Here is a 27,540-nt window from a genome sequence, read left to right as displayed (position 1 = left end):
GTTTCCATGAGATGAGATCAGGCATTTCTCTCTCTCTCTCTCTCTCTCTCTCTCAGACCTATTGTCATCAACGTTTGAGTTCCCCTTCGAAGGAACTCGAACTGCGTCGGTTACGACACTATGGGAATGCCTCCAGGCGTAGCAGGTCTGAACGTGAATGAAATCACTCCAATCCTATTGGCTTGTTGCTAGAACGGTAAGGTGTGACGGAATAACCGGAGGAGTATAAAGCACACCTGTACAGGTACAGTTCAAAACCCGCCCTCCAAAATTCAACGGGGTGGTTTGGACTGTGGTCCGCCCGGAGCAAGGTCCGGTGTTGGGACAGGAAGTTCGTACTCCACTGAGGAAAGGTGCCGTGGAACGTGTCTCCCCCCCAGACAGAGACGCCAGTTCTACAGCCGGTACTTCATAGTCCCCAAGAAGGAAGGAGGGCTGCGCCCTATTTTGGATCTGCGGGTTCTAACCGGTCTCTGAGGAGATTCAGGTTCAAGATGCTCATCATCCCCGCCATTGTGACACACATCCAATCCGAGGATTGGTTCGTCACGATAGATCTAAAGGACGCCAATTTCCACGTCTCCATCTGTCCTTCTCACAGGAAGTTCCTGAGGTTCGCCTTCAGGGGTGTGGCTTACCAGTATCGGGTTCTTCCATTCGGCCTGGCACTTTCCCCTCGCACATTTACCAAGTGTATGGATGCAGCACTGGCCCCGCTGAGGCTCCAGGGCATCCGGATTTCAACTACATCGACGACTGGCTCATCCTAGCCCAGTCTCGAGAGTTGGCGGTTCGGCATCGAGATGTCGTTCTGGCTCATCTGCGGCGTTTAGGGCTGAGGCTCAACGCAAAGAAGAGTGTGCTGGCGCCCACCCAACGGACTACGTTCCTAGGGGTAGTATGGGATTCGACAACGATGCGGGCACAATTGTCTCCGGCACGTGTCGACACCATTGGCTGCCGTGAAAGGGGTGAAGTTAGGCCACGCTATCACTATAAAACACTTTCAACGAGTGTTGGGTCTCCTGGCGGCTGCGTCCAGCGTAATACCATCTGGACTGCTGCACATGAGACCCCTGCAGTGGTCGCTAAGGACCAAGTGTTTTTCCCCAAGGGGAAATCCTTTCCGTCTGATTTGGGTTACGCGCAAGTGTCTTCGTTCCCTATCAGTTTGGAAGGAAACTTGGTTCCTGTCCCAGGGGCCCGTGCTGGGAGGGTCTTGTCGCCAGCTGGTCATTTCGACAGACACCTCCCTCACGGGCTGGGGCGCGGTCATGGACGGCCACTTTGCAAGGGGATCCTGGCAGGTGCATCAATCCGAGTGGCATATCAACTGTCTCGAGATGTTGGCGGTGTTCCAGGCTCTAAGGAGTTTCCTGCCCGATTCTCCTATCTGAATCACCAGGGCGGTCTGCGCTCGCACCCTCTGTACGTCTCAAGATACGCACAGCCCGCTATGGTTTTCTCTCGTTCCTCCAGCCCCGTTGGGTCTGGACGCCATGGTACATTCGTGGCTGAGGCTACGTCTGTACGCTTTTCCCCCAGTCGCTCTGCTCCCGGGGGTTCTGGAGCGGGTCCACCAGGACAATGTCGGCCTACTGCTCGTAGCCCCGTTCTGGCCAACCCGGGTGTGGTTCTCGGACATCATGATCGCTCCTGGACGGCCCGCCGTGACGGGTCCCTCTGAGGAGAGACCTGCTGTCCCAGGCGCAGGGCCGGGTTCTTCACCCTTGCCCCGCCATATGGCGACTGTGGGTCTGGCCCCTGAGGGGGCACAGTACCTAGAGGTGGGTCTAACAGCCGGAGCAGTCGAGAACCTCCTCAGCTCCAGGGCCCCGTCCACATGGATCCTCCGTGGTGCCCGGAGGATGAGACCTGCGACTCGGTCCAAGGTTCCCACTTGGGATCTGGCGGTGGTTCTTGGGGCGTTGGCTGAGGCCCCCTTCGAACCCCTGGAGTCAGCTGAGGCTAAGCACTTGACCCTCAAGATGGCCTTTCTCCTTGCTATCACCTCTCTGAGGAGGGTGGGGCATCTCCAAGCGCTTTCGGTTTCCCCGCAAGCCTGGAGTTTGCCCCGGGGAATATTAGGGCTATCCTGCACCCTCGTCCAGGATACATCCCTAAAGTGCCTTCTTGTGCGGCAGGGTCCACAGTGCTGCAGGCATTTCATCCTCCACCTCATGTGACGGCGGAGGACGGGAGACTTCATCTGCTCTGCTCTGTCAGAGCACTGAATATTTACACTCTGAGGTCCTCCCGTTGGAGGAAGGCTGACCAGCTGCTAGTGTGTTTTGGGTCCCCCAGGACTGGGCTCCCTGCATCCAAACATACTATTAGCAACTGGATTGTTCAGACTATTTCCCTGGCCTATCAGGTGCACGGTTTGCCTTCACCTGTGGCTGTGAGGGCTCATTCTACCAGAGGCATGGCGGCCTCTCGAGCCCTCCATTCCGGGGCCTCTTTGCAGGATGTTTGTTAGCGGCTGGCTGGGCCACTCCGCACACATTCATTCGGTTTTACAGTCTTGACCTTCCTTCGGCACCTGGCACTCGTGCGCTCTCCTCTTAGTCGTGCCACTTTATTGCAAACTGGGGCAGGCGGGGTGTCGTAACCGACGCAGTTCGAGTTCCCTCGAAGGGGAACGTCTCGGGTTACGTATGTAACCCTGGTTCCCCGAGAAGGGGAACGAGACACTGCGTCGGCCCGCCGCACCTCTCTCCCCGCCTGAAGCGCCTGCTTCATAGTTTAAGCTAATGATGAGTGTGTACAGGTGTGCTTTATACTCCTCCGGTCATTCCGTCACACCTTACCGTTCTAGCAACAAGCCAATAGGATTGGAGTGATTTCATTCACGTTCAGACCTGCTACGCCTAGAGGCGTTCCCATAGTGTCGTAACCGACGCAGTGTCTCGTTCCCCTTCTCAGGGAACCAGGGTTACATACGTAACCCGAGACGTTGTTTAGGTTGCAATGTTGCCAGAGCACAAATTCACATATAAACAATGAAAAAAAAAGTATAAACAATGAAATGACATTATAAAAACTAGAGAACAAGCAATAAAGAAAGAACAAAAATACATTACATTAAAACTATGTCTTGCTTATTGACAAACAGTAGAATTTTTCAAAGGAACAATTTATAAAAAGAAGAAACAGTATTACATGACATACACATATACATGTATACACATGACAATGTCATAATTAAGTTACTTTATTCAAACAACAATGACTCTCCATTTGTTGCATGAGGAAATACATTTAGCTGTAATGATATGGCACTAAGTAGGAGAGTTTCTGTGTGTCTGATTTAGCTCTCTCTCTCACACGCACACACACACTGGAGCAGGTTTTTAGTCTTTCTTCTTTTGCTACTGTGGAATGAAGTTGGTTCAACATAAATTAGGCCTACTGTCTGTGTGTCTGTGTGTGTGTGTATGTGTATGACCTAACTATAAAATATTAAAACATTTAAAGTAGCTTAGATGTAACTACGCTACTTTTGCCACATTGCTGTAGCTTAGCTTGCTACATTTAAGTGGGGGGGTAGCTTCTGTGTAGTGAAGCTTCATTTAATGTAGTGTAGCTAGTAGCTTAGCTCACTACATTTTCCAAGTAGCTTTCCCAACACTGTAAATAAATAAGAATCCGCTCTGACAGACAGTGTTTTCAGTTTGCGGCATGTACAGACACAGATTTGTGGTAAAGGGAGCCATTGTTTGTGAGAAGCACACGGTCAGCTAGGAGCAGCTAAATCTGGAGTGCACATGTTTTCGACTCTGTATGGTAATTTCAGCTTTAACGGGGCACAGCGAGCTGACAGGCTGGGTTAGAGACTTTTTTCTGTCAGATTCTCTCTTTACAAAGACAAATATTGCAGTTATACTGTACAGTATTTGTGGACAGATACACCCTGGATTTCATTGACAGTGTCTACAATGAATGAGCATTCAATAGTGATCATCGACAGATGAATTGTCATTTACCATTTCACCCTCAAAGACACCTTGGATGTAAAGACAACTACTTTACTATTAATGAAAACTAAACTGACTCATAATCATCTGATTTAGCAGTCTCATTTTGTTTAAATACAGCTAATCCAGATAAAGAGAAGTGGCACTCGAGCTGAAAATGTGCAGTTAATGACACTATTTATACAACAAATACAACTGTTTGATTACGTTCTCTCCTTTTGGTTTGGCAATATGCAAGTATTAAACTTAAAATTCTGGGTACCTACAGGTCACAGTGCTGGTAAACAGAACTGAACAGTTGACAATAAACCATGACATCATCTGACAGCTATTAATTCATTGTAGTATTTTTCTCAATTGTGATGTTCAATTCAATTCAATTTTATTTATATAGCGCCAAATCACAACAACAGTTAGCTCACAGCACTTTTCATAAAAGAGCTGGTCTAGACCATACTTCACGTCAGCGGTAATGACTCCCGGTTACACCAATCGGAGGACACTAAGATTAATGTTGAGTCGGTGTGTACATATGCAAAAACAATGTCGGACACCGTAGTTTTCTCTGGACCCCTGCCAAATCTGACCAGTGATGACATGTATAGCTGCATGTCGTCATTCCGCCGCTGGTTGTCGAGGTGGTGTCCAGCAAACGATGTGGGCTTTGTAGATCATTGGCAGACCTTCTGGGGAAGACCTGATCTGATTCGGAGAGACAGCATCCATCCATCCATCGAGAAAGTAGGAGAGAGAGAGGGAGAAGGAGAAGCCATCGCTAGCTGCTAAGCTGCTAAGCTAGCGATGGCTAACTGACTTACTTACTTACTTTTGCTAAACCATCAACCTGCCTCTTAGACCCCATCCCAACTAGGTTGCTTAAAGATGTTTTACCCTTAGTCAGCACTTCTGTACTAGATATGATCAATCTATCTTTATCAACAGGCTATGTACCACAGTACTTTAAAGTAGCTGTAATTAAACCTCTTCTGAAAAAGCCCAAACTTGATCCGGATGTTTTAGCCAACTATAGACCTATATCTAACCTTCCATTTATCTCTAAGGTCCTGGAGAAAGCAGTTGCTAAACAGCTGTGTGACTTTCTACAGAGCAATAGTTTATTTGAGGATTTTCAGTCAGGATTTAGAGCTCATCATAGCACAGAGACAGCACTGGTGAAAATTACTAATGACCTCCTTATTGCATCAGACAAAGGACTTGTCTCTGTACTGGTTTTATTAGATCTTAGTGCTGCATTTGATACCATTGACCATCAGATCCTATTGCAGAGACTGGAACATTTCATTGGCATTAAAGGAACCGCTCTAAGCTGGTTTAAGTCCTATTTATCAGATCGATTTCAGTTTGTACATGTTAACGATGAGTCCTTCATGCATGCCAAAGTTAGTCATGGAGTTCCACAAGGATCTGTCCTCGGACCAATCCTCTTCACTTTATATATGCTTCCTTTAGGCAATATTATCAGGAAATATTCCATAAACTGTCATTGTTATGCAGATGATACTCAGTTATATCTATCGATCAAACCAGATGAAACTCATCAGTTAGCTAAACTTCAAATGTGCCTTCAGGATGTTGGATGACCTGTAATTTTCTAATGTTAAACTCAGATAAAACTGAAGTTATTGTTCTGGGGCCTAATCACCTCCGTGACGGATTATCTAAAGATATAGTTTCCCTTGATGGCATCGCCCTGGCCTCCAGCACCACTGTGAGGAATCTTGGAGTTATCTTTGATCAGGACATGTCGTTTAAGTCTCACATTAAGCAAATTTCAAGGACTGCCTTTTTTCACCTACGTAATATTTCGAAAATCAGGAACATCCTGTCTAAAAATGATGCAGAAAAACTAGTCCATGCATTTGTTACTTCTAGGCTGGATTACTGCAATTCCTTATTATCAGGCTGCTCGAAAAAGTCCATTAAGACTCTTCAGATGATCCAGAATGCTGCAGCACGTGTTCTGACAGGAACTAGGAAAAGAGATCACATTTCTCCTGTTTTAGCTTCTCTGCATTGGCTTCCAGTAAAATCCAGAATAGAATTTAAAATCATTCTTCTTACCTACAAAGCTCTTAATGGTCAGGCACCATCTTATCTTAAAGAGCTCATAGTACCTTACTACCCCACCAGAGCACTGCGCTCCCAGAATGCAGGGTTACTTGTGGTTCCTAGAGTCTCCAAAAGTAGACTAGGAGCCAGAGCGTTCAGTTATCAAGCTCCTCTCCTGTGGAACCAGGTTCCAGTTTGGGTTCAGGAGGCAGACACCATCTCCACATTTACGCGTAGGCTTAAGACTTTCCTCTTTGATAAAGCTTATAGTTAGGGCTGGCTCAGGTGAGTCCTGAACCATCCCTTAGTTATGCTGCTATAGGCCTAGACTGCCGGGGGATTTCCCATGATGCACTGAGCTCCTCTCTCCTCTACTTTCTCTCCCTCTGTATGCAACCTCATCCCATTATTGCATGTTACTAACACAACTTCTCCCCTTTCCGGTAGTCTTGTGCTTTCTCGTCCCTCTCCTCTCTCCTCCTATCACTTCCTGCAGGTTTTCTGGCTCTGGAGCTGTGGAGTCTGGATCTGTGGTTGCGGGTCACCTGCCGACCCAGTGTTCCTGCTCGACACCCTCTGCTGCAACGACGATTGTTACTAGTCCTATTGTTATTGTTATTATAATCATTAACATTACGATTGTTATCATTAACACTACTATAAATATCTGTACCATTTTTCATTTAGTCTATAGCAACATCACCTTTACTGTCTGTACCTCTGTGTGTGTATATTGTGTAGGCTGCCTCCCTCCCCTCTCTCTCTCTCTCTCTCTCTCTCCTCCCTCTTGTCGTCTCTCTCTCTCTCTCTCTCTCTCTCTCTCTTGTCGTCTCTCTCTCTCTCTCTCTCTCTCTCTCCTTCACCCCCAACCGGTCGAGGCAGATGGCCGCCCACCCTGAGCCATGGTTCTGCTCGACGTTTCGAGCCTCTTAAAAGGAAGTTTTTCCTTGCCTCTGTCGCCTAGTGCTTGCTCTTGGTGGGAACTGTTGGTCTTCTGTAAATAACATCATAGAGTACGGTCTAGACCTGCTCTTATGAAAAGCGCTGTGAGATATTAGTTCATTTACTAGTACACATTTAGAAGAGTAAGATGTGATGTTTAAGAGTCCACAATGAACTCTAAAGTTTGCTCTTGTGGTTTTAATTTTCATGAGGTTTTTATGCACAGCTCCTCTTCTGTTTATCTTTGATTTAAATAATTTCGATGGTCTGGGGGCAGACACCGTCACTCTAGGGTTTTTTGTGTGGGTGCTACACATTGGTGGTGCTTGAGGTGAGTCTCCCCCACTTAACTGTGAAGTGCTTTGAGTATCTATGATAAAGCGCTATGTAAATGTAATTCATTATTATTATTATTATTATTATTATTATTATTATTATTATTATCAGTTTGAGTCAAGCATTGAGGCAGTATAATGTATAGCTCTGGCGTGAAGTCCAGAAAGCGGGTTTATTAAAATCTGAGTTTGTTTATCCTAACATGACATAACACCTGTGACTCTACAGGGTGTTTTTTAGTCATTTACCATCAGTGCTTTAGATGATGAAATGCGGGGGGAGGGGGGGGGGGGGGGGGGGGGTTATGTCACAGGCGGCCTACTCATAATACTTACATTGTGAACATATTTAAATGTTATTACTGTCAAAATGGCAGATCCAGTTTGTGACAAGTCATGGAAAAAACAGCACAGTAACTATGTGAACTATGTGAGAAGGTGATTTAAAAGCACAATTCAAAACTGCAGCTGACGTCTAATTGTTAGGCTGTAATCAGCTCGAGCATCCACTGCGATCAGCAGTCAACTGCTGCATTTTATGTTGTCATATAGTAATAATAGTGCCCATTATGTGGTCTGTACATGTCAGTCCTGTGATGACATTTCTTACAGAGACAGATGAAGAAACTTCCCTTGAAGCTGAGGGCTGGAATTATCTCCTGTTTAAAGGCAAAAGGCGCAACACCAAAAATTCAGTAGACTTCTGTGTAGGCTACTGCATAATAGCTAACATTGCTGGGGCCACTGTACCGAAATCTTAGCTACCGAAACCTTGACTTTTAGCCCCAGTGCTTAAAACAACATGTAACATAAAAACATGGCCTAAACTACATACCAGTATACTAAGATTACTCTGTTGCATTTGCACTACTTGGTCATAACTTGTGTGTCTGTATCTCTTATGTTAGTGAACCAAGAAGTGCGGACAAAAGACCAAGAGGAAGAGCCTGTTGTTAGTGTGTTCTCCAATCAAACGCAGTGCTTTGCCCTCTGCCCCTTGTTAATTTATAAACCCTGGTACGGCTCTGCTTTGTGTACAGCTCAATCACACAGAAAGAAATCAAAAGTATGCCATCAGTTACATTGGGCTACGTTACTTTTAGTTTTGGTAATTTAAGTATATTTAATACCTACTTCTGTACTTTAACTTAGAGGTTCAGTAGAATTTTGAAAACAAAGCTTTGATTTCTAATGGAACATTTTTTTATATTGTAGTATTGGTACTTAAGAAAGGGATCTTAGAGATTACAATAAAAGCCGTGTACCATGACATTTGGCTTTTATGGTGTTGACAGTGTTTACTGGCTCATCTTGTTCTAAGTCAAGTTCAGTTGTTGCCAGGAAGCCTGAGGCTGTTTAACCAGTTCCTTCCTGAGCAGGCAACAGGACTCGGTCCGGCTGTCAGTGCAGATGGATGGAGATTAGAGGTGAATCAGTAACATTCAGCCGCTCTGTGTCACTTACAAGAACAGTGGTGTATGTTTCCCTGATACTTCTTACTTCCTTCAACTTCACGATGAATCTATGGAAGAAGCTGTGTCACTATTTGAAATGTGTGCAGGGTTCTTCCCAGCAGGATATAAAGCACTTTAATTTAGCTCCACCTCGTCCATCTACAAATATTTAAATGCTGCTTACAGATTAACACATCAATCATAACAACTCAAAAATATAATGTATATTATAATAGAGAAGGGATAATTCTGAATAATGAGTACTTTTACTAAGTACTACTAAGTGAAGTACTAATCATATATAATAGTACACTGCTATTACTAATTCTGCATTTTAATGAAAAGAGGATGGATCTACTTCCACAGCTGTGTAAAACACAGAGTTTCAGTTGAGTTTTAGTCAAAATAAGTCTAAATAGTATCTCTAAAACAGTACACATGAGTTGTGATAGAAAAGCAAAAATACATGTGTCACACCTGTAAGGTGAGAGGAGCTTGGACGGCATTCACAGAGAATCAAATTCATTCACTTCAACCAAACTATGCAGAGATGTAGAATGTTGCCAGGTGAGATTCATGAATCTCGGTCTGTTGAAGCCTGCCAGCCTTGTTTCTGTTTTCTAGAAGGGTAGTCTGAGACTTGGATACTTTAAAGTAGCTCATTGTCAAATGAACTTCCCCGTCCTTGGCTCTGTATTTCAACAAACTGGAAAAACATGTCAAGATTAACTGATGTTTAAATCAATCAACACGAGCACTGAAGCACTAATTTAATAGTTTGAACTCTTGTAGTGGTTTAAAACGTAGTGGAAGAGGTGTGTAGATTATTCAGGCTATTGAAGTAAAAGTACTAATACGGCAATTTACTCTATTTTAAGTAAGGCAGGGCAAGTTTATTTGTGTAGCACATTTCACCAACAAGGCAATTGAAAGTTATTTACATAAAACATAAAAGCAACAAAGGGAAATTGAAAAAATAAAACACATTATAAAAACAGGATAAAAAACAGGGTTAAATATGATAGTAAAAGTTACAGTGCAGTGTACAATCAGGGGAACTGAAAATCTAAAAACAAAGAAAATGAAGACCAGACGTTACAGTGCAGTGAAAGGTACCAATCTATGGCTTTAATTTAATTGAATTAAAAGCAGTGGTTGAAAGAAAAGTCTTCAGTCTTAATTTCAAAGAACAGAGAGTTTCAGCAGACCTGCAGTTATCTGGGAGTTTGTTCCAGATATATGGAGCATAATAACTGAACGCTGCTTCTCCTTGTTTAGTTTTGACTCTGGGGACAGAAAGCAGACCTGATCCCAGACGACCTGAGAGGTCTGGATGGTTCGTAACGAAGCAGAAGATCAGAAATGTATTTTGGCCCTAAACCATTCAGTGCTTTATACATTCATTTTACAGTTTGCTAGTTTAACTACTTTATATACAGTTAGCTAGTGGTTCCCAACCTAGGCCCCTCCAAAGAATCACCAGATAAATCTGAGGGGTCGTGAGATGATTACTGGGAGAGGAAAGAAGAAAAACAAAGTGCTGATAAACAAATCTGTTTACAGTTTTTGGACTTTTCTTGATAGTGGATAATTTGACCTCTTTGGGCCTCAAAAGTTAGTATTTTCTACAGGTGCATGCAGTACATATGGAGTACAACTATAAGTGTCATGAAATGGAAATACTAAAGTAACATACCCCAATATTGTACTACGCAGTACTATATAGTAGTAGTGTCGTGTTAAATGTGGGCTGCTTAGCTTAGAGATGCTGAAATGTTGCATATGAAATGCTGCGAAACAGGTGATATGTATGTAAGAGAGAGAGAGAGAGGGAGAGAGAGGGAGAGAGAGGGGGAGAGGGAGGGGAGAAGAAGGTTATTTATGCAGGTGCAGATCTGATCATATGTACATACAGCGATGGCTTTCTACAAAGTGATCTGTGCGGTGACTCTGCTGACTCTCCTGACACAAGGTAAGAACCCTCCTCTCTGCACACACCTGAGTTAATCATGTTTAAGATCCAATGATCGCTGTATGAGGAGGAAGTAGAATCATTTAATTAAGTAAAAGTAGTTGTTAAGAGGAAAAAGTATCACAAATCTGTAACAATAAAACATAGTAAACCGAAGTGCTCGGTGGATCCTGTCCCACTGAATCAAATCATCATAATTAGGAGAGTCTCTAAAAGTCATTGTGCCACTCATTAAGTTTTGGGGAGGAAAGGATTTTTAGACGGCAAAAACAACCAGCTAGATTTACGTAATGTTTAAAAAGAAATATGTATAAATGCATAAAAGTAAAAAAACTTTAAGTTGTGAAGAAGTGTTCTTCTTCCCCTTTTGTGCCTTCTTTAATTAATTTCAGAGAAGTTTGGCATAGATTCATTTGATTGCAGAAACTAACTTAATGGTACAAACACATTCAGTCAATCCAAGAAAGTCCATTCATTTTGCAACTTAAAGCCACCTTAGAAAATATATTTGACATGAAGGTGACATGTGCACGGGATGAGTCACTGTAATGCCTATAGTTGTGTAATTTGATCCTTAATAAAACCTTCTTATTCTCTTCAGTCTGTCCTTGAAGTAAGAGTAAGCATGCAAATTAAGAAATATTGTTGGATTTTATTTTAGCCATTTAAGGGAACCTGATAGATCACAGCAACTTTAACCTGTTTTAAGGAATATTTGAGGTCACTGCACCAACACAGTGTGATTACAGATTTACAGAAAGTTTTACAGACATCACATTCCAACAGACTGACCAGCTGGTTTAAGGGTTTAATGTCTTGTCAAGGTGCTCTGCGGTGTTCAGTAGGCAGAGACGACAGTCATGTTCAATTTATTCTATTAAATTATATCAATTTAACTATTAAAGATGGAAAATATAAACCTGCCATCCTAATCAACCAACGCTGATTACCAACACACAGGAAATAAATCCTCACAACATTAAACCATATTTCATAATAAACTCTGCTAAAAAAGAAACGCACACATCCAAACAACATAAAGCAGACTGAGATTACAATGAACTAAAATCCCAGTTTACGTCCTCTATATAAAGTTGAAGTTGTGCTGTTGTTTTCCCTTTGGGATAAAATGCTGCTCATTGATCTTTGAGTAGAATCAAAAACCTTCCGGGCACCAGCTGCCTTCACTAACTTTTAGTCCCTTACATTACAGAGTGCTGTCAGTGTGTGTGTGTGTGTGTGTGTGTGTGTGTGTGTGTGTGTGTGTCCACATACCTACTGTAATTCACGATGGACCATACAGATAAAAACAAGCTACAAGGTTAATTTATTTGTCACAATACAATGAAATTCAGTTTGTAACTCCTTTCTGCTACGTAGCAGACAGTAAGGATGCCTCGATGACTTTAATGTAGACAAACCTGCTCTTACTGTTAAAAGTACCATTCAGGTCCCACAGATTAGTATAAATATTCTAGAATTGAAATCTTTAAGACAAAATGAAAATAATATACATATTTAGAGACAAAACAATCAGGTTTCGATAGCTAAGACAGTTCTGCACAGTTCTTTTATAAATGACACACATTAAATCATCAAAGCCAATTAATAATAATCAGAATTAATCTGTGAACTGGCTTTTGGGGGGAATTAGTTGTTTTTTTTAGTGATGAGATGAGAGGAAATAAGGGAAGAGAGGTGACGGATTACATGCAACAATCTGGATTAAAAACAGATGATTCTGGCTGGCTTCACTTTCCCTCTTGGTACTCAGGTGCGTTTGTCCGATGATGTGTTCACTTACTGTTGCACATTGGGAAGTGCATTTGAATGGTGATGAGTTCACCACATCGTGGCGATGCAAACTGTGATTGGTCGACTTGATAGAATTGCAAATCCTCCAAGCCCCCAGGAAGTGCATTCTACTAGTTGCTAAATCATTTCCCTGTAGACTTTCACTCTGGAAGAAGCAGTAGTAAAACAGTGCACTGCCAAAAGTATAAATGCTCATGGACGGCGTGGCTACATGCGTACACTCGACATAGAATCGGCCTTAAGGAGGAGGACGGACAGACAGATGGGTCAAACACAGACTTTCACTCAGCAGGAAGACCAAGTCAACACATTTAGAGCGTTAAAATAAATAGCGTTACTGACTTATGTCTTGTAAATTCAGTCACATGATTTACACGGCTTACGTAACGTATTTTAACCCAAACCATGATCTTTTCCTAAACCTTACAAAACTATTTCACAGCTTAACCATGTGTTGAGCGTCACGTGACTTATGATACTTTCCAGCGGTGATCTCATTTTGGGAGTTACTGATAATCAACCTATGATGTTGTTTAGGTATTAGGACACGTTAAACAGTTAAACTCTGCCAGTCAGTGATCCTTAGATTTCCTGTCAGGCCTGAGATACCTGTCAGGACAGATTCAGGCAGAGTGCTCCATCTGCAGACATTCCTTCTTGACATTTTTGACATTCATGGAAACAGTTACAGTAAATTTAAATGTATGGATGTTTTTTTTAGCTAGAAGTAAAACATTCATCATAGTCCTCTCACCTAATGTTAGTATAATGACAAGTAACATTTACACATTTTACGGGAATTGAAGGGAAAACACAAGAATTACATCTCATATCTTCAATGATAACATCTTCATGTCGAGGTTACACCTTTAAAACACTGTTGGGAAGTGTAGCCTAAGACTTAGAGTGGAAATGATTGGTTGATTAAATCATCAGCTGACATAAAATGTATCTGCAACTGTTTTGTTGATTGGATCATTGTTTGAAGTCCTTTTAAAAGCCAAAGACAAACATTCAATGCTTCCAGCTTCCCAGCTGTGAATATTTGCTAGTTTTCTTTGCCTTCTATTATGGAAAACTGTATATGTTTGGATTTTGAAGTGATGGTCAGACAAAACAAGACATTTGAAGTCACTTTGGGCAAATCATTTTCCTGTCTGTTAGCTGAGCACGGGGCTAAAAGTCTGTCAATTATCAAAAATCTTGTGTTTGAATCAGTTTAATAATAAATGTTTCAGATGATCAGAAATTTCCTCCCACGTGTCAATATAGCCATGGAGACATCACTAAATATAAATACAAAGTTGTTGTTTCAAAAGTGTTTTTTGTTTGTTTTCTATTTTCAGAGTCTCACTCACAAATAGATGGTAAGTCAAAGTTTCTATGCTCATGTTTTACTCCCTGTACTTGTACTCCTCTGTCATTTGGGACATTTTAAACATGTTTTTGGGACGTAAACATTTTGTTTATAGTTTCATTATAGTTAGTATTTGCTGTAAACCCTGGATCTCTTACCCTGTGTCTTTATTGTCTCTCTCCTCAGTTTGTGGTCAGCCTAAGCTCAACACCAAGATTGTTGGAGGACAGGTGGCCTCTGAAGGCAGCTGGCCCTGGCAGGCCAGTCTGCAAGACTCTACAGGGTTCCACTTCTGTGGAGGATCCCTCATTAACAATCTATGGGTGCTGACTGCTGCTCACTGCTTCGCAAGGTAAGCACTGAGGGTCGGGCTGCAACAAAAGACAACATGCCATGCAGTGGAATAAACAGCCTGTCTAACGGTGGTTCCCAACTGAGGGTCAGATAAATCTGAAGGGACTCGATATGATCGAGAGTTAAACAACTTCCAGTCAGAGGCATGGTTCTCAAAAATCTGGTCGGAAAAAACAAAACGTTACCACAAAGGCTACATTGTCGTCAGACAATAATTATCTTCTATTTTATTTTATGGCTGATGGGTTCAGAGATTGCCTTCAACTTACCAAGTTGTGCTCATTAATGAATCGTGCCATCCAATTAAAATAATTATTATAATATAATTATTAATTACATGTGTATTTGTTACCTCTCCCTAGACCACAAATTTTGGCTGTAATATCTTTGACATGTACACTGGCAGTGCTAAAATTAAAATCATCTTTAGTTTTCTGGATGTCCTCATGGCAAAAGAGACAAAGATCATGGACTGTATGTGAAGGCTGCAGGGGAAATTATATATTGGAGGAAAAAACTTCCGAGGTCCTGAAAAAGTATTTTGAGCACATAAACATCAACATATAAATTAGACTAGACATGGACTTAAAGAAAAACGGCGAGGTAATGCAGTGGTTAGCACTGTCACATCACAGCAAGAAGGCTGTGGGTTCAAACCCCGGTTGCCCTGGTCTTTCTGTGTGGATTATGCATGTCTGCGTGGGTTCTCTGTGGGTGCTCCGGCTTCCTCCCACCATCCAAAGACATGCAGGTTAGGTTAATTGGTGTCTCTAAAATTGTCCTTAGGTGTGAGTGGTGGTCTGTCTATATGTTGCCCTACGATGGACTGGTGACCTGTCCAGGGTGTACCCCACCTTTCGCCCAATGTCAGCTGGGATAGGCTCCAGCCCCCCTGGTTGACAATGGATGGATGGACTTAAAGGTTAAGTTAGTAAGTTTTAGTGACATCTAGTGGTGAGGTTTGCGAGATTTGGGAGGGTTGGCTCATCTAGTCTAACATACCAAAGCAAATGACAGATGACAGGAAAATGTAAGCCTTACTCACCACCACACTTCATTATAAACCCTCCACTAAATTATAAACACTCCACTTTGTTCAATAGACAAGCAATCTGTAAATCTTACCAAAATAACTCGTTAAATTTTTGAAATACAATAGAAACACAAAGTAGTACTAATAGCCATAATTTTACCTTGTGGTAAAAACGGTGCAACGTTTAACATTTTTAATGGGCATTTACCATGTGAATTATCAAAATACACATTTGTGTGCACAGCAGCAAAGCAACACGAACAAATAGGTAAGATTTTTTTGATGCAAATTCTGAAAGTATAAGCATTATTGGTCACTTGATAGGCACACCCTCTTGTTATTGTAACACTGTTCGCATTTAAAAAAAAAAAAAAGTGTTTTCCATCAGGGCAGTAAAATGTTTAGCTGCTAATCTGAACTTTCATGCTGTACAGTTTTATTGCCAATAATACTTCTCAGCTGTTTGTCTCACGAACGTGGTGGCATATTTCTGTCCACTTTGCAAAGCAAAGACACAGTGATGGAGAATAGATATAAAATGAATCCAACTGTTTCAAAGTGAAACATGTTACTTCTCTGTGTGATTATGGTCAGCTTCTGGCTAAAGCTCTCAAACAACAGTTTTTGTTTGCATTGCTTAAGTTGGACTTAATTACCTGTCCAGCAGAAAACAGGTGCTTCGCAAACACTTGTCCCGCATCAACACCTTCCATCTGGGAAAATCCACATGGATTAAATCCCTAATTTCTGCTGTCATCTGTCCCGACTTCGTCTGGCTTCATCGTGTTTTCACTTCATTAACGACGAAGATCCACAGGCTGTCGGCTCGTGCTAAATAATGAGTTTGTCCCCCATTTGTCCAAATTTCACTTCTCTTCCTACTTCTAATAAACCAGATGACTACTCAGAGACTGTGTTTATTTATTTCTTCTTATTCGCTCTTCTTCTTTTTCAATGTTGTGACGAAACTCGCTCTGTAGCGCCGTTTGTCCGTTTTCAGCTACTGTAGAAACGTGACGATGCAACATGGGGACCTCATTGTAAGAGGAACAACATAACGGTTCATTATGTAAGGTCTTTACACACCATTAAAAACATGGATTTTTTATTGCATTTGTGTCAATAGATCCTCAGAAATATTACACACTGAACCTTTAAAATTAACTTAGTGTCTGCCGAAGTGCTCTTGACTACATTCTGCTTTTCATGTCTTTGCATTGTTTTGTTTCTCTTCTGATCACCTCAGCACAGACCCAAAGGCTGTGACTGTGGTTCTGGGTCTCCAGAGTCTACAGGGATCAAACACCAATAAAGTGTCTCAGACAGTATCACAGATCATCATTCATCCCAGCTATAACTCTGGAACTAAAGAAAATGACATCTGCCTGCTGAAGCTCTCCTCACCGGTGACATTTAACACCTTCATCCTGCCCGTCTGCCTGGCAGCCCCAGGCAGCACCTTCTACAACGGCACTGCAGCCTGGGTCACCGGCTGGGGCGACATTGGATCTGGAGGTGGGTCAGAAAGCACCTGGAGTACATTGACTACAATGGCAACAACTGTATTTTCTCAAATATTTCAATGTGAAAATTCTCCTTTACCAAGCGGAGCAACCAAACTTTACTGAAACTAACTGTCTGTAGGGATACTTTTACCTTATCTGTCTGTGACATTAGCAAACACACAGTCTTGTGAATACGTTTGTATTTTTTATATTACACGCAGCCTTTTGACTGTTCTCGCGGTGAGATCAGTTGTTGTTCTAAGCTCACAGGCGCAGTTTTAATACTCTGCCTCTGCAGTCGCCAGCAGCTCATGTTTAACTATCAAGTCGGCGAAAGTCAGCCGCAGTCATCTCGAACATCTTCCTTGTAAAATTGTTCCATAGTGTTACTATGGAACAAAATTTCCACAGGGTACCATTCAAATCAAAAGGGTTTATGTGATGGAGCATGAATGTGCTCATGGAAAACTGCTGAATACATTTTAAAAAAAGAAATGTTATTTTTTTTTTACAACCTTTAGGCGTGACGTAAACTGCTTAAATAACTTTAACAGCACCAGAACATCAATAATAGCATTGATTTTACTTGATTCTAGTGTTAGTCCCTAATGTTGAGAGTACTTGAGGTTTGCCGCAGACCAACTGATGTAGTAATTACACAATTTTGTATAAAAAAAGTTTTAACCACATTTCACCACTTGTGTTGTTTACTAAACTGAATTTGTTTCTCTTCAGTGCCCCTTCCTTCCCCAGGAAACCTGATGGAGGTGCAGGTGCCGGTTGTGGGGAACAGACAGTGTAACTGTAACTATGGAGTGGGCAGGATCACAGACAACATGATGTGCGCCGGGTTAAGTGCTGGAGGGAAGGACTCCTGTCAGGTGATCATTTTTACCTGTGTGTTTGTGTCAGATTTGACCTTCTGCAAAGATTCCTTCTGCTAAATGTTTGTCTCTTTAAAGGGGGATTCAGGAGGTCCGATGGTGAGCAAGCAGGGCGGTCACTGGATCCAGGAGGGAGTCGTCAGTTTTGGAAGAGGCTGTGCCCTGCCTAATTTCCCAGGGGTCTACACCCGAGTGTCCCAGTATCAGTCCTGGATCAACAAACAGATCACCAGCAACCAGCCAGGCTACATCATCTTCACGTCCAATGGGACTGACAGTGACCTCAACGTCACCTGTTCTGACCTGCCACTAACTACAACTACTCTCACTTCAACAACTCTCGCTCCAACAACCACAGCCCCACGTAAGTGCCTGCCAAGCCCAGAGTTTGTGAACACTGATTTTTAAACCTCCATTTGTCTTTGGAAATATGATAGTTTTCTTGCACACAGTACACCAGTTTCATGTATTCTATATCAGCTTATTTCAGCTCTTTATTGAAGCTGTCTGATGTTTACACTCAGGGAAAAATTTTAATTAAAGACTCCATATTTTTTATGGCTGCAATTTTTCATCAGGCTAAAATATCCCAGATGTTTTGTGTATAATTTTGTCCCACATGTCCCCCAAAATTCAGCTGGTTCTCTCCACTATAATTTAAAACAAAATTCCGTGGGTTTGAAAAAAAGTTTGACTAAACTATGTGATGTTGTGATGGTGGGTCGACAGTGTCTGGTGTGAGATTGAAAGGCTTTACGTAAAAAATTTATTTTTGGCTATTTACCTTCTGCTCTTCTCTCCAGCTGTGGTCTGTGGCCAAGCCCCACTGAATTCAGGTGTTCTGGGAGGAAGCTCTGTGGCGACAGCTGGTGTTTGGCCATCGATGGCGAGCCTACGGAACAATGGAAGACATGTGTGTGGCGGGACTCTGGTGGCTTTGGACTTTGTGTTGAGCAACGCCAACTGCTTCTCAAGGTGAGAAACCTGGAGTGATGTCCTGGATGGCATGACGTCTGTTTAATGTTTGAGTCAGAGACAAGAATCTACAGCAGCTCTGTGAGGCTGTACTACACAGCTGTGCCCAATGACATTGCTAACATGTCAGGCATAATGTTTAATGTTCATCATTTTAGTATAGCATGATAGCAAGGTAGCGTTTGCGAGGGGGGGTGAGGGCGAGGGCGAGCTATAATATTTGGTAAGAAAAGAAATAGATCAATATAAAAAGTATAAATATAAAATATAAAGGAAAAATATAAACATAAGTAATAATATAAAGGTAGACCAAAATGTACAATATTATTATTAATAGAATTGTAATGATGAACATAGTATAAATAGAAGCAGAATTGAAGCACTACTACATTACACACTACAGACTATTACACATTAAGTATTAAAAAAGATAATATTACACATTAAGTATCACATAAAGATAATAAGCGACAAATAATGGAATTGGAACAGGTGCAACTAATGAAGGCAGGGTGGACATTTACACAGGGGATTAGACAGGGGCAGAAAGTGAGGTGATCTGAAATGAGGAGAGTTGAGTGACAAAGTAAAACCAGGGAACAGAATAAATATTGAAATCATGAACCAAGATAAGCCTACAGATGACTCTCTCTCTGTAATCATCACAGTGAGCATCATGTCTGCCATTAAATCAAAATTACATGCTGTATGACGCAACACTGACATTCAAATTGATCTGTATTCAGATATGATGCTTACTGCTCAGACTACTGTTGATGAGCATATTTGAAGTCATGCTGTAGTGAAATGAATGAAAGCCAGTGGCTTCCCAGACATCTGTATTTTTCTTCTTCAAATCACATGCACAGAGTCAAACATTCCTTCACCACCATGAACACAAATTGTCCCTAACAAATGCACTATTTCCTCCTTTTTGTTTAATAAAAAAACACATTACACACTACATTGAGCGGCTATTTTTGAACATTACTTAGTCTTTTGAAACATACAGCTATATATTTGTGAGGGCTTTTTCAGTAGGAACCTGTGAGCTTGGAGGTGAGAGCCGCATGCCACGTTTTTATCTGATTGTCATGTGAAATTTAAGCGAGCTTTTGAAATGTCGCAAAAAAACAAAACAAAGCGAATTAGGTGCGTTTCCATCAGCTGGTTTGCAGCAAAAAAAAAAAGGCAAGGGGCAAAAGGCAAGCGTAGTTACGTCGGTAGTTGAATTTACACATGGCTGTAATAAACAAGAACTATGGGTTGCAAAGCGGAAAGAAAACCAGTTGCAAGTCTATGCATGGACCTGAGGACCAGGGATCTGAGAAGAATGAAGAAAGTTTCCACACATTGTGAGAACGTCCAGGAAGACGCTGACAACATCAGTCATGAGTTACATGTTCGCTACATCAGAACTCGTTTCCATCTACCATTTAGCGGATTGACTTTTTTTCAAAAAAACCTTTTCTGATGCGATACCTCAAAATGCAAATAAAACAGACAGGAAGTCAGACATTGTTGAGAGACTTAATGTTGTTGGTTTGAGTCTGCACAACAGATTGATTGTTAATGAGAAACAATCTGAATCTGTAAAGGTTCAGTCCTTGTTTAAAACCAATCAGATATTTTGAAGTTTTGATTTCTCCTCAGTCCTTATTCAGTTCATTTTATCTCCCACAGTTCACCCATACCGTCTGAATGGACTGTCGTTTTGGGTCGTTTGAATCAGAATGGATCCAACCCCTTTGAGGTGACACTGAATGTGACAAATATCACTCTGAGCAACCTCACTGGGTCTAATGTAGCAGTGCTGCGTCTGGCAACCAGACCCACCCTGTCCAACCACATCCAGCCCATCTGCCTGGACAACGGACAAACCTTCACTGTGGGTTTGACGTGCTGGGCTGCTGGCTGGAGCGCCGGGCAAGGAGGGGGTGAGTCCATAACACAGTCTGACACAGTAATGCTAAATCAGAATCAGCTTTATTTGCCAGGTATGTGTACACATACAAGGAATTTGACTTTGTACATTGCTCACGATGTGCTTACTCATACAATAATACTATAAAAAAAAACTATAATAAAAACAAACACAGGCTACAGAATAGAGAACACAAATATACACACTATAAACAAAAATAGAAAAATATAGACGGATTGACAAATACTGTATTGAGCGGAGTGCAAAGGATGCAGGAGTAAATTATTATAATCATTATTATTTCTATATAAACCTCTTGTCACTTTCTGCCTGTCGGCTATGTTTAAGTTTAGCTCTCTGTGAGTTTTTGTTATTTGATCAATTCAGTATCTTTGTCCTGTGTCCAGTCTGGTAGTGTTTATTGTGAGCTCTGCCTGATTTGTTATCCATTTGGTTATCATTCTGTGTTAATCTGTTTTGTTCAGCTATGCTTCCTCTACCTGACATTATTGTTTATCTGGTTATGATCTGTCAGCTGGTTTTTTGGTATTTTCCTTATTTCCGATCTGTTCCATGTTTAGTGTTCTCCTGTTTCCTAGTTGGTCCTGTCTCTGTTCCCTACCCCGTTCTGTTTGTCAGTTGGTCCATGTTTCCTGTTTTGGGGTTTAGTTCCTGGTCTTGTGTTCTCTGTTTAGCCTTGTGTATTTCATTGTTCATTTGCGGGTTCTGTTTAGCTCACTTTGTACCTGTCTGTCTTGTCTCTTAGGTTTAGCCCTGCATTTTAGTTCTGTGTCTTAGTTTATGTTTTTGTATTTACTCCTAGTTCTGTGTTTGCATTATTTCGGCTTTGTCTGCTCTGTGTTCTGTTTAATCCTGGCGTCTGTCTGTTTTCCCTGTTGGTTGTAGTTTATTGTTGATCTGTCTGCTGGTGTCTGTATTAGTTTGTTATTTATATTAGTATATTTCTGTGGCGCAGTGGTTAGCACTGTCACCTCACAGCAAGTTGGTTGTGGGTTCAAACGCCGGTTGCCCTTTCTGTGCGGAGTTTGCATGTTCTCCCCGTGTCTGCGTGGGTTCTCTCTGACATGCGGACTAGGTTAATTGGTGTCCTTAAGTGTGAGTGGTTGTACCAGGGTGCCTTGCTCGTTAGTCCCTGGTGTATACATACATGCTTGTGTGTCTGGTCATTGTAGTGTGATTACGCCCTGTTGTGTTATGTGTGAAGCGTCCTGCCTGTTTCTCTGCTGTCTTGGTATGTGGATTTTGGATTCCTCAATTGCCTGTAACTCTGAGATCCTGCTTTTGTTTGTGTTAAAATCCGTGAACTGCATCTCCGATCCTTTGTCTGGCATTTGGGCTCTCGCTTGCTTTGCGCTCACCTTCAAACCGTGACACCTCTTTAGATTAAATATTGAGGCTGTTGCTTATTATTTTTGGCACTAACAAATTTAGTAAAAGTAGTATGCCTGCTTAGTTTAGGTTCCTGCCATCTGGGCTGGATTCTCATGTTTCACATTTTTTCCAACTATAGTTGAACAAGTTCTGCAGCAGTTACAGACCTCTGTGGTAAGCTGTGGAAACGTATCAACGAGTGACAGCATTTGTACAAACTCTTTCACACTGGGGCAGGTGAGTAATGAGAGCAGGAGATTATTATACTTAAGCTCTATTTAGTACTACACAAACAGTTTTTTGTTTCCAGTCTTCTAAGCTGACTGACTGCTGGGTATGGCTTCATATTTTTTTTTATATTTCATTATCAATCATATATTTTCAGGGGCAATGCACATGGATCAACATCACTGTACATGTGCTAGTTGTAGCTAAAAGGCAATTGGCAAACTGGTGTCCCTGGGCCAGATGTTAAATTATCCTTAACATTTACCAAACATTAGAGAGTTCTTGTAGTAAGGGGGAAAAAACATGTCACTTTTAACTTAAGGAAGTTCTGTATGTCTAACACATTTGGGGAAACTTAAAAAAAGAACATTATTTTCTTGAACATATCTGTTTTTCTTGTTTGTTCAGGGTGGTTCTGGCGGTCCATTGATGTGTAAGCAGGGCGGCTCTTGGTTCCAGGCAGCAGTGTTGTCAGTTGAAAACAACAGCACCAGTCAAACACGAGCAGATCCAGTGATGGTCTTCACCAAACTCAGCCACTTTCAGTCCTTCCTGGCTCAGACAGTGGGGACGTTCTTATCTCCAGCCTCCAACACCACCAACACCACCAGCAGCAGCAGCACAACTGCCACCAATACACTCACTACCAGCGGGGACGCTCCTGCTCACTCCCCCATGTTTTTCCTCCATCTCCTCATCTTCTCTATGTGTCTCCACCTCTTTTCATAGATGTGACGAGCACAAATTAATGTCAACAATCAACAACCTTAAATTTGAGAGCTAGTGTAGGCTTAAAGCTGCTTTAACTACTCTATGACTTGATTCTGCCTCTGTTGGTGACGGGACGCCCTCTGCTTTCAGTCTAAAAATTTCTTTAATACAATGATAAAATGTGAAATCAATTCTAATATGTTTTTTAACTAACTGATTATTTTGAATGAGTCTTAAATTGAATCCTAAAGTGCCACTTATGTTATAGTTGCAAAAAATGTATCCAGATGTTATGTACATGATAAAATATGATTGAACAAATGGCTTAAAAAAAAAAACTTCTGAGGTCTGAGGAACAGTTACAGTATGCCCATCATCTACCTCATTTGATTAGTGCTACTGTACCATAGCGTGTATTTCTCTGAACTTAACATGTGGCATTTTCTCTAAATACTGAAGCTGCACTTTACATTAATAATTATTTGGTTTGAAAGTTTATCTATTTGGAATAATGACCTGCTTTTAACCCTTCCTGTCTGATGCTTTTATGCTTTGAGCACATTTGTATTCTGTTTTGTTTCTGAAAAGCAGCACATTATAAGATGTTCTGGTTAATTTCTACAAAATTAAAGACAAAGAAAATGTGTGTGTGTGTGTGTGTGTGAGTGTGTGCTGTGTCCCTATAACATAGCCTGAATTTATACAGTTGAATTTGCCAGGCGTTGTGATGGCCTAGTAGATAAGACACATGCTTTTGGTGTGAGACCCAGTTTCAATTCCCCACTGCAGCACATCAACCAATGTGTCCCTGAGCAAGGCACTTAACCCATAGTTGCTCCAGAGGTGTGCGACCTCTGACCTCTGGCTTTGGATAAAAGCGTCCGCTAAAATGAATAAATGCAAGGCATGAATTCTATGGAGGGATTATTGGGTCAGATTGAAAACTAAAAGTCTAAATCCAAAAGTAGAAGTCAAATTCGAAAATGAACTTGGTATTTAGGATTGGGCATTTAGCCATTAATAAATTGGCTAGAGGGAGGACTATCATCATTTATCATTTATAATACCATAACTAAAAGCTTACAGCTTTTCTGTCTATATGGCCTCACATACAAAGTCAACAGTGAAAGGAGCGCTAACCGTCTGAAAAAAAAGCAGCGGACAGTACAGCAGGTAAGATATGTCAACATTAGCAAGTTAGCTATATTAGGCTAACTGTTGCTGACATGCATGAGTTATGTTACTGTCTGTACATGCTGTTTTTTTTAATGCGGCTATTAACCCCGCTGTGGGCATATAAACTGTAAAAATAAGATGTACAAGCTATGTTTGAGGGGAACCGTACCATGCTGGGCAGGTGACAGGTGTGTGTTTACAGTATTTGTGTGCTCTGAAAAATATAACAGCTATAAAGTCTCAGCCGGCAGACCTAGCATAGTATTATTACTACATACACATATGGATGTAACATTTAGGCCTAATAGACATCCGCTACTCAGAAACAGAAGACACTACCTGCATCACTGCCGATGTCATTTGATCAAGGGATGAATGGTGATTAATGCGATTGTCATTGGTGTTTTTCTGGTGTCTCCTTTTGTTCTTTCACTTCACTGTGTTTCGAGTGTTCCCGTCTGTCTCTGTGTTTGTTTTTGCCCCATGTTCAGCTGCAACTACACACATGCACTGCTTTGCACTAGCTCTGTAATATGTGAGGTAATGGGTTCATAGGTTTATAACACAAGCACCTCCATACATATCGTTTAGGGTGTAGCAATGGTTTTGGGTTTTTTTTTGTTTCTTCATGTATTGTTTGGTGATACTTTTGCTTCTTGGTATTGTTTAATTATGTATTGTGCTAAAGTGTCCTGTACACAATCAGGGCATTGTTAAAAAGTAAGCGTTAGATCCCACTTTTACCAAAAGAGAGTTTAATGTTAGTGAGTTATGTTATGTTATGTTATTATGCATTGCTGTAACGTGAGTCTGAACAGACCATGCTGATAACAATGTATGCAATTTGGATTACAGCCAGCAGTAACAAATATATGAATCAAACAACAACAAAGAAACACAACCACAGTACAACATTATTTAAATTTGAATTTACAGGGTACTATTAACAATGGGGATAACAGCTGGTATGAACGACCTAATCTACTTGTTCGTGGCAGACTATATCTGCGCCCTGATGGCAGCAGCATAAATTCACCCCACAAAGGATGACTGGGATCAGCCAGGATAGCTCTCGCCTTCTTCAAGTATCTGACCTTATACAGGTCATGTAGGTCATCTAAGGGTGTGTCCGCAATTTTGCTGCGTACCTTCACAACACCTGGCATGTGATTTTTCTGCTTAATAGAAAGTGAGCCGTGCCAGCAGATAAAAGAGAAAGTGAGAACTGATTCAATAAAACAGGAATAAAACATTTTCAGAAAAACAGTGTCGACATTAAAACTGAGTGCGCTGATGAGCTTTTTTACACACAGCATCAACCTGGGACTCAAAGCACAGTTTACTGTCGATCACAGTCCCAAGATATTTGTACTGCTGCACTAGTTCAACTGGCTGGTTGTCCATTACAACAGGGGAAATGACTGCGGGGTTTCTACTGAAGTCTATGCACATCTCTTTCGTTTTTGCCACATTAAAATTTTAAAAAGGATTTACATCAATCAATAAAATCATTCACTACAGGACAGTGTTCAGGGTCATCACTACTGAGGAGGGACACAATGACCGAGTCATCCGCAAATTTAATAATGTGGCGCCGTTCATGATGGCTTTGGCATTTATTTGTGTATAAAACAAATAAAAGAGGGGAGAGGACGCAGCCCTGGGCAGACCCAGTAGAAGATAAAAGGGCATCTGATAAAACACCGTTCACTCTCACCCTTTGTGACCTCACTGTTAAAAAATCCATCAGCCAGCAGATCAGTCCAGTATCAATGTTATGAGTGTTCTTCAACCTGTCTGCTAAAACATGGGGCTGAATGCAGTTAAAAGCGGAGGAGAAGACAATAAATAGTAGATGGACAAGTGAGTGCCCCCCTCAAGATGTTTAAAAACCATGTTTAAAAGCGTCCCTGTTGCATCATCCACGCCTCTGCCCGACCTGTAGGCGAAGTGGAGATGGTCTAACTTATCCTGTACAGTGTCCAAAAGTGCATCCTTCACTAACCTTTCAAAAGCTTTCATGACAAGAGATGTGCCACGGGTCTGAAGTCATTGAGGGTCTTAGGAGTTTGAATCTTAGGCACAGGAACAATTATTGAGTTCTTCCAAAGACAAGGGACCTTATGCAGCTGTAAGGACAACTGGAAGATGAAGCAGATGATGTCTGCCAGCTGGACAGCACAGTTTTTCAGAACCCATGGACATTAAAACAATTATAAAAAACATTCAATTCATTAGAAAAGTCCAGGTCATTTTTCCCATTCTGAGTAATTGAAAACTTTTTGGACAGCAACCCCATCATGGTTTTCATGCCTACCCACGCTGGACGTGAATTGCCAGTACGCAGCAAGTTTTCCACTTTGTCTTTATATATGCATTTGGCAAGCTTGAGTTCCTTCTTCACCTGTTTAGATAGTGCCCTTTGCCGTATCAAAATTTAAAATGAGACAGCTGGAGTTACAGGTTAATGTTGACGCTGCTCGCCCCGTTACTTCTGCCAATGTGTTGTCTTCACAATCTGCCGGTGGTCATGATGTGGGCAAATATATTGCCCTGGTTCCTGTTTTCCGCGAGGCCGAAGTCGAGGCTTATTTTGGTGCATTTGATCGCGTTGCTGGAGCGCTGTGCTGGCCTAAAGAGGTGTGGGCCATCCTACTCCAGTGCAAACTTACCGGTAAGGCCCAGGAAGCATGCGCAGCAATGTCGGTGGAGGACAGGCTGAGTTACGACCACGTTAAGAATGCGATCCTGAGGGCTTATGAGTTGGTGCCGGAGACATACAGACAGCGTTTTCGGCGACTTCGGAAGACCCCTGGTCAATCGTTTACGGATTTTGCTCGCGAAAAGGGAGTTATTTTTGATAGATGGTGTGCAGCGTGTAAAGCAGATGATGTGGCCTCTATGCGTGAGCTAATCCTGCTTGAGGACTTTAAGAACTGTCTGCCAGATTGTACTGCTGTGTATCTGGGTGAACAAAAAATTACTACTTTACAGCAGGCCGCCATTTTTGCAGACGAGTTTGCCCTACTGCACAAGGCCACCTTCACCAAGCGTGATGTTTCTTTGCGGGTAGGGTTTCAAAAGACAGAACAGCCAGAACATAATCCCCCAGGCAAAAGGCTGACAGATTCTGCTTCTTTTGCCGCAAGCCTGGACACTTGATTGCTGAGTGCAGGGCTTGGAAGAGGGAGCAACCTAGCCCAAGTCAAAAGCAACCAAAGGGTGTGGGGTTGATTAGAACATCTCCCCGACCCCAGGGGCTAGAGCTTGAGAGGCGTGAGACAGCTGACGGATGTTTTAAACCTTTTATCTTTGACGTTTTTTTCTCTCTGACAGGGAAAGCAGCAGACCAGCGACGGGTGAGAATACTGCGGGACACAGCCTGTTCGCAGTCACTGATCCTGTCTGGCATTCTCCCCGTGGGCAACCGGGCTGA

At 41.9% G+C, this 27,540-nt stretch overlaps 1 protein-coding gene across 1 annotated transcript; it reads left to right on the top strand.

The window, feature by feature from the left end:
* Window positions 1–10,695: 10,695 nt before the first annotated feature.
* Window positions 10,696–25,551, top strand: LOC119896547 (prostasin-like). The gene is made up of 10 exons (XM_038710017.1): window positions 10,696–10,750; window positions 13,912–13,932; window positions 14,109–14,274; window positions 16,556–16,824; window positions 17,550–17,695; window positions 17,777–18,062; window positions 18,502–18,673; window positions 20,357–20,610; window positions 22,129–22,226; window positions 22,626–25,551. Exons 1-10 carry the CDS (start codon window positions 10,696–10,698, stop codon window positions 22,944–22,946), a joined length of 1,788 nt encoding a protein of 595 aa, XP_038565945.1. The 3' UTR covers window positions 22,947–25,551.
* Window positions 25,552–27,540: the final 1,989 nt, after the last annotated feature.

The sequence above is a fragment of the Micropterus salmoides genome, unplaced genomic scaffold (genome assembly GCF_014851395.1).
Source record: "Micropterus salmoides isolate LMB-PRFRI ecotype aquatic unplaced genomic scaffold, ASM1485139v1 Ms_hic_scaffold_10, whole genome shotgun sequence".
In the NCBI taxonomy this organism is placed as follows: Eukaryota; Metazoa; Chordata; class Actinopteri; order Centrarchiformes; family Centrarchidae; genus Micropterus; species Micropterus salmoides.
The sequence above is the reverse complement of the archived record's forward strand: the minus strand, read 5'-3'. Positions and strand labels throughout refer to the sequence as shown.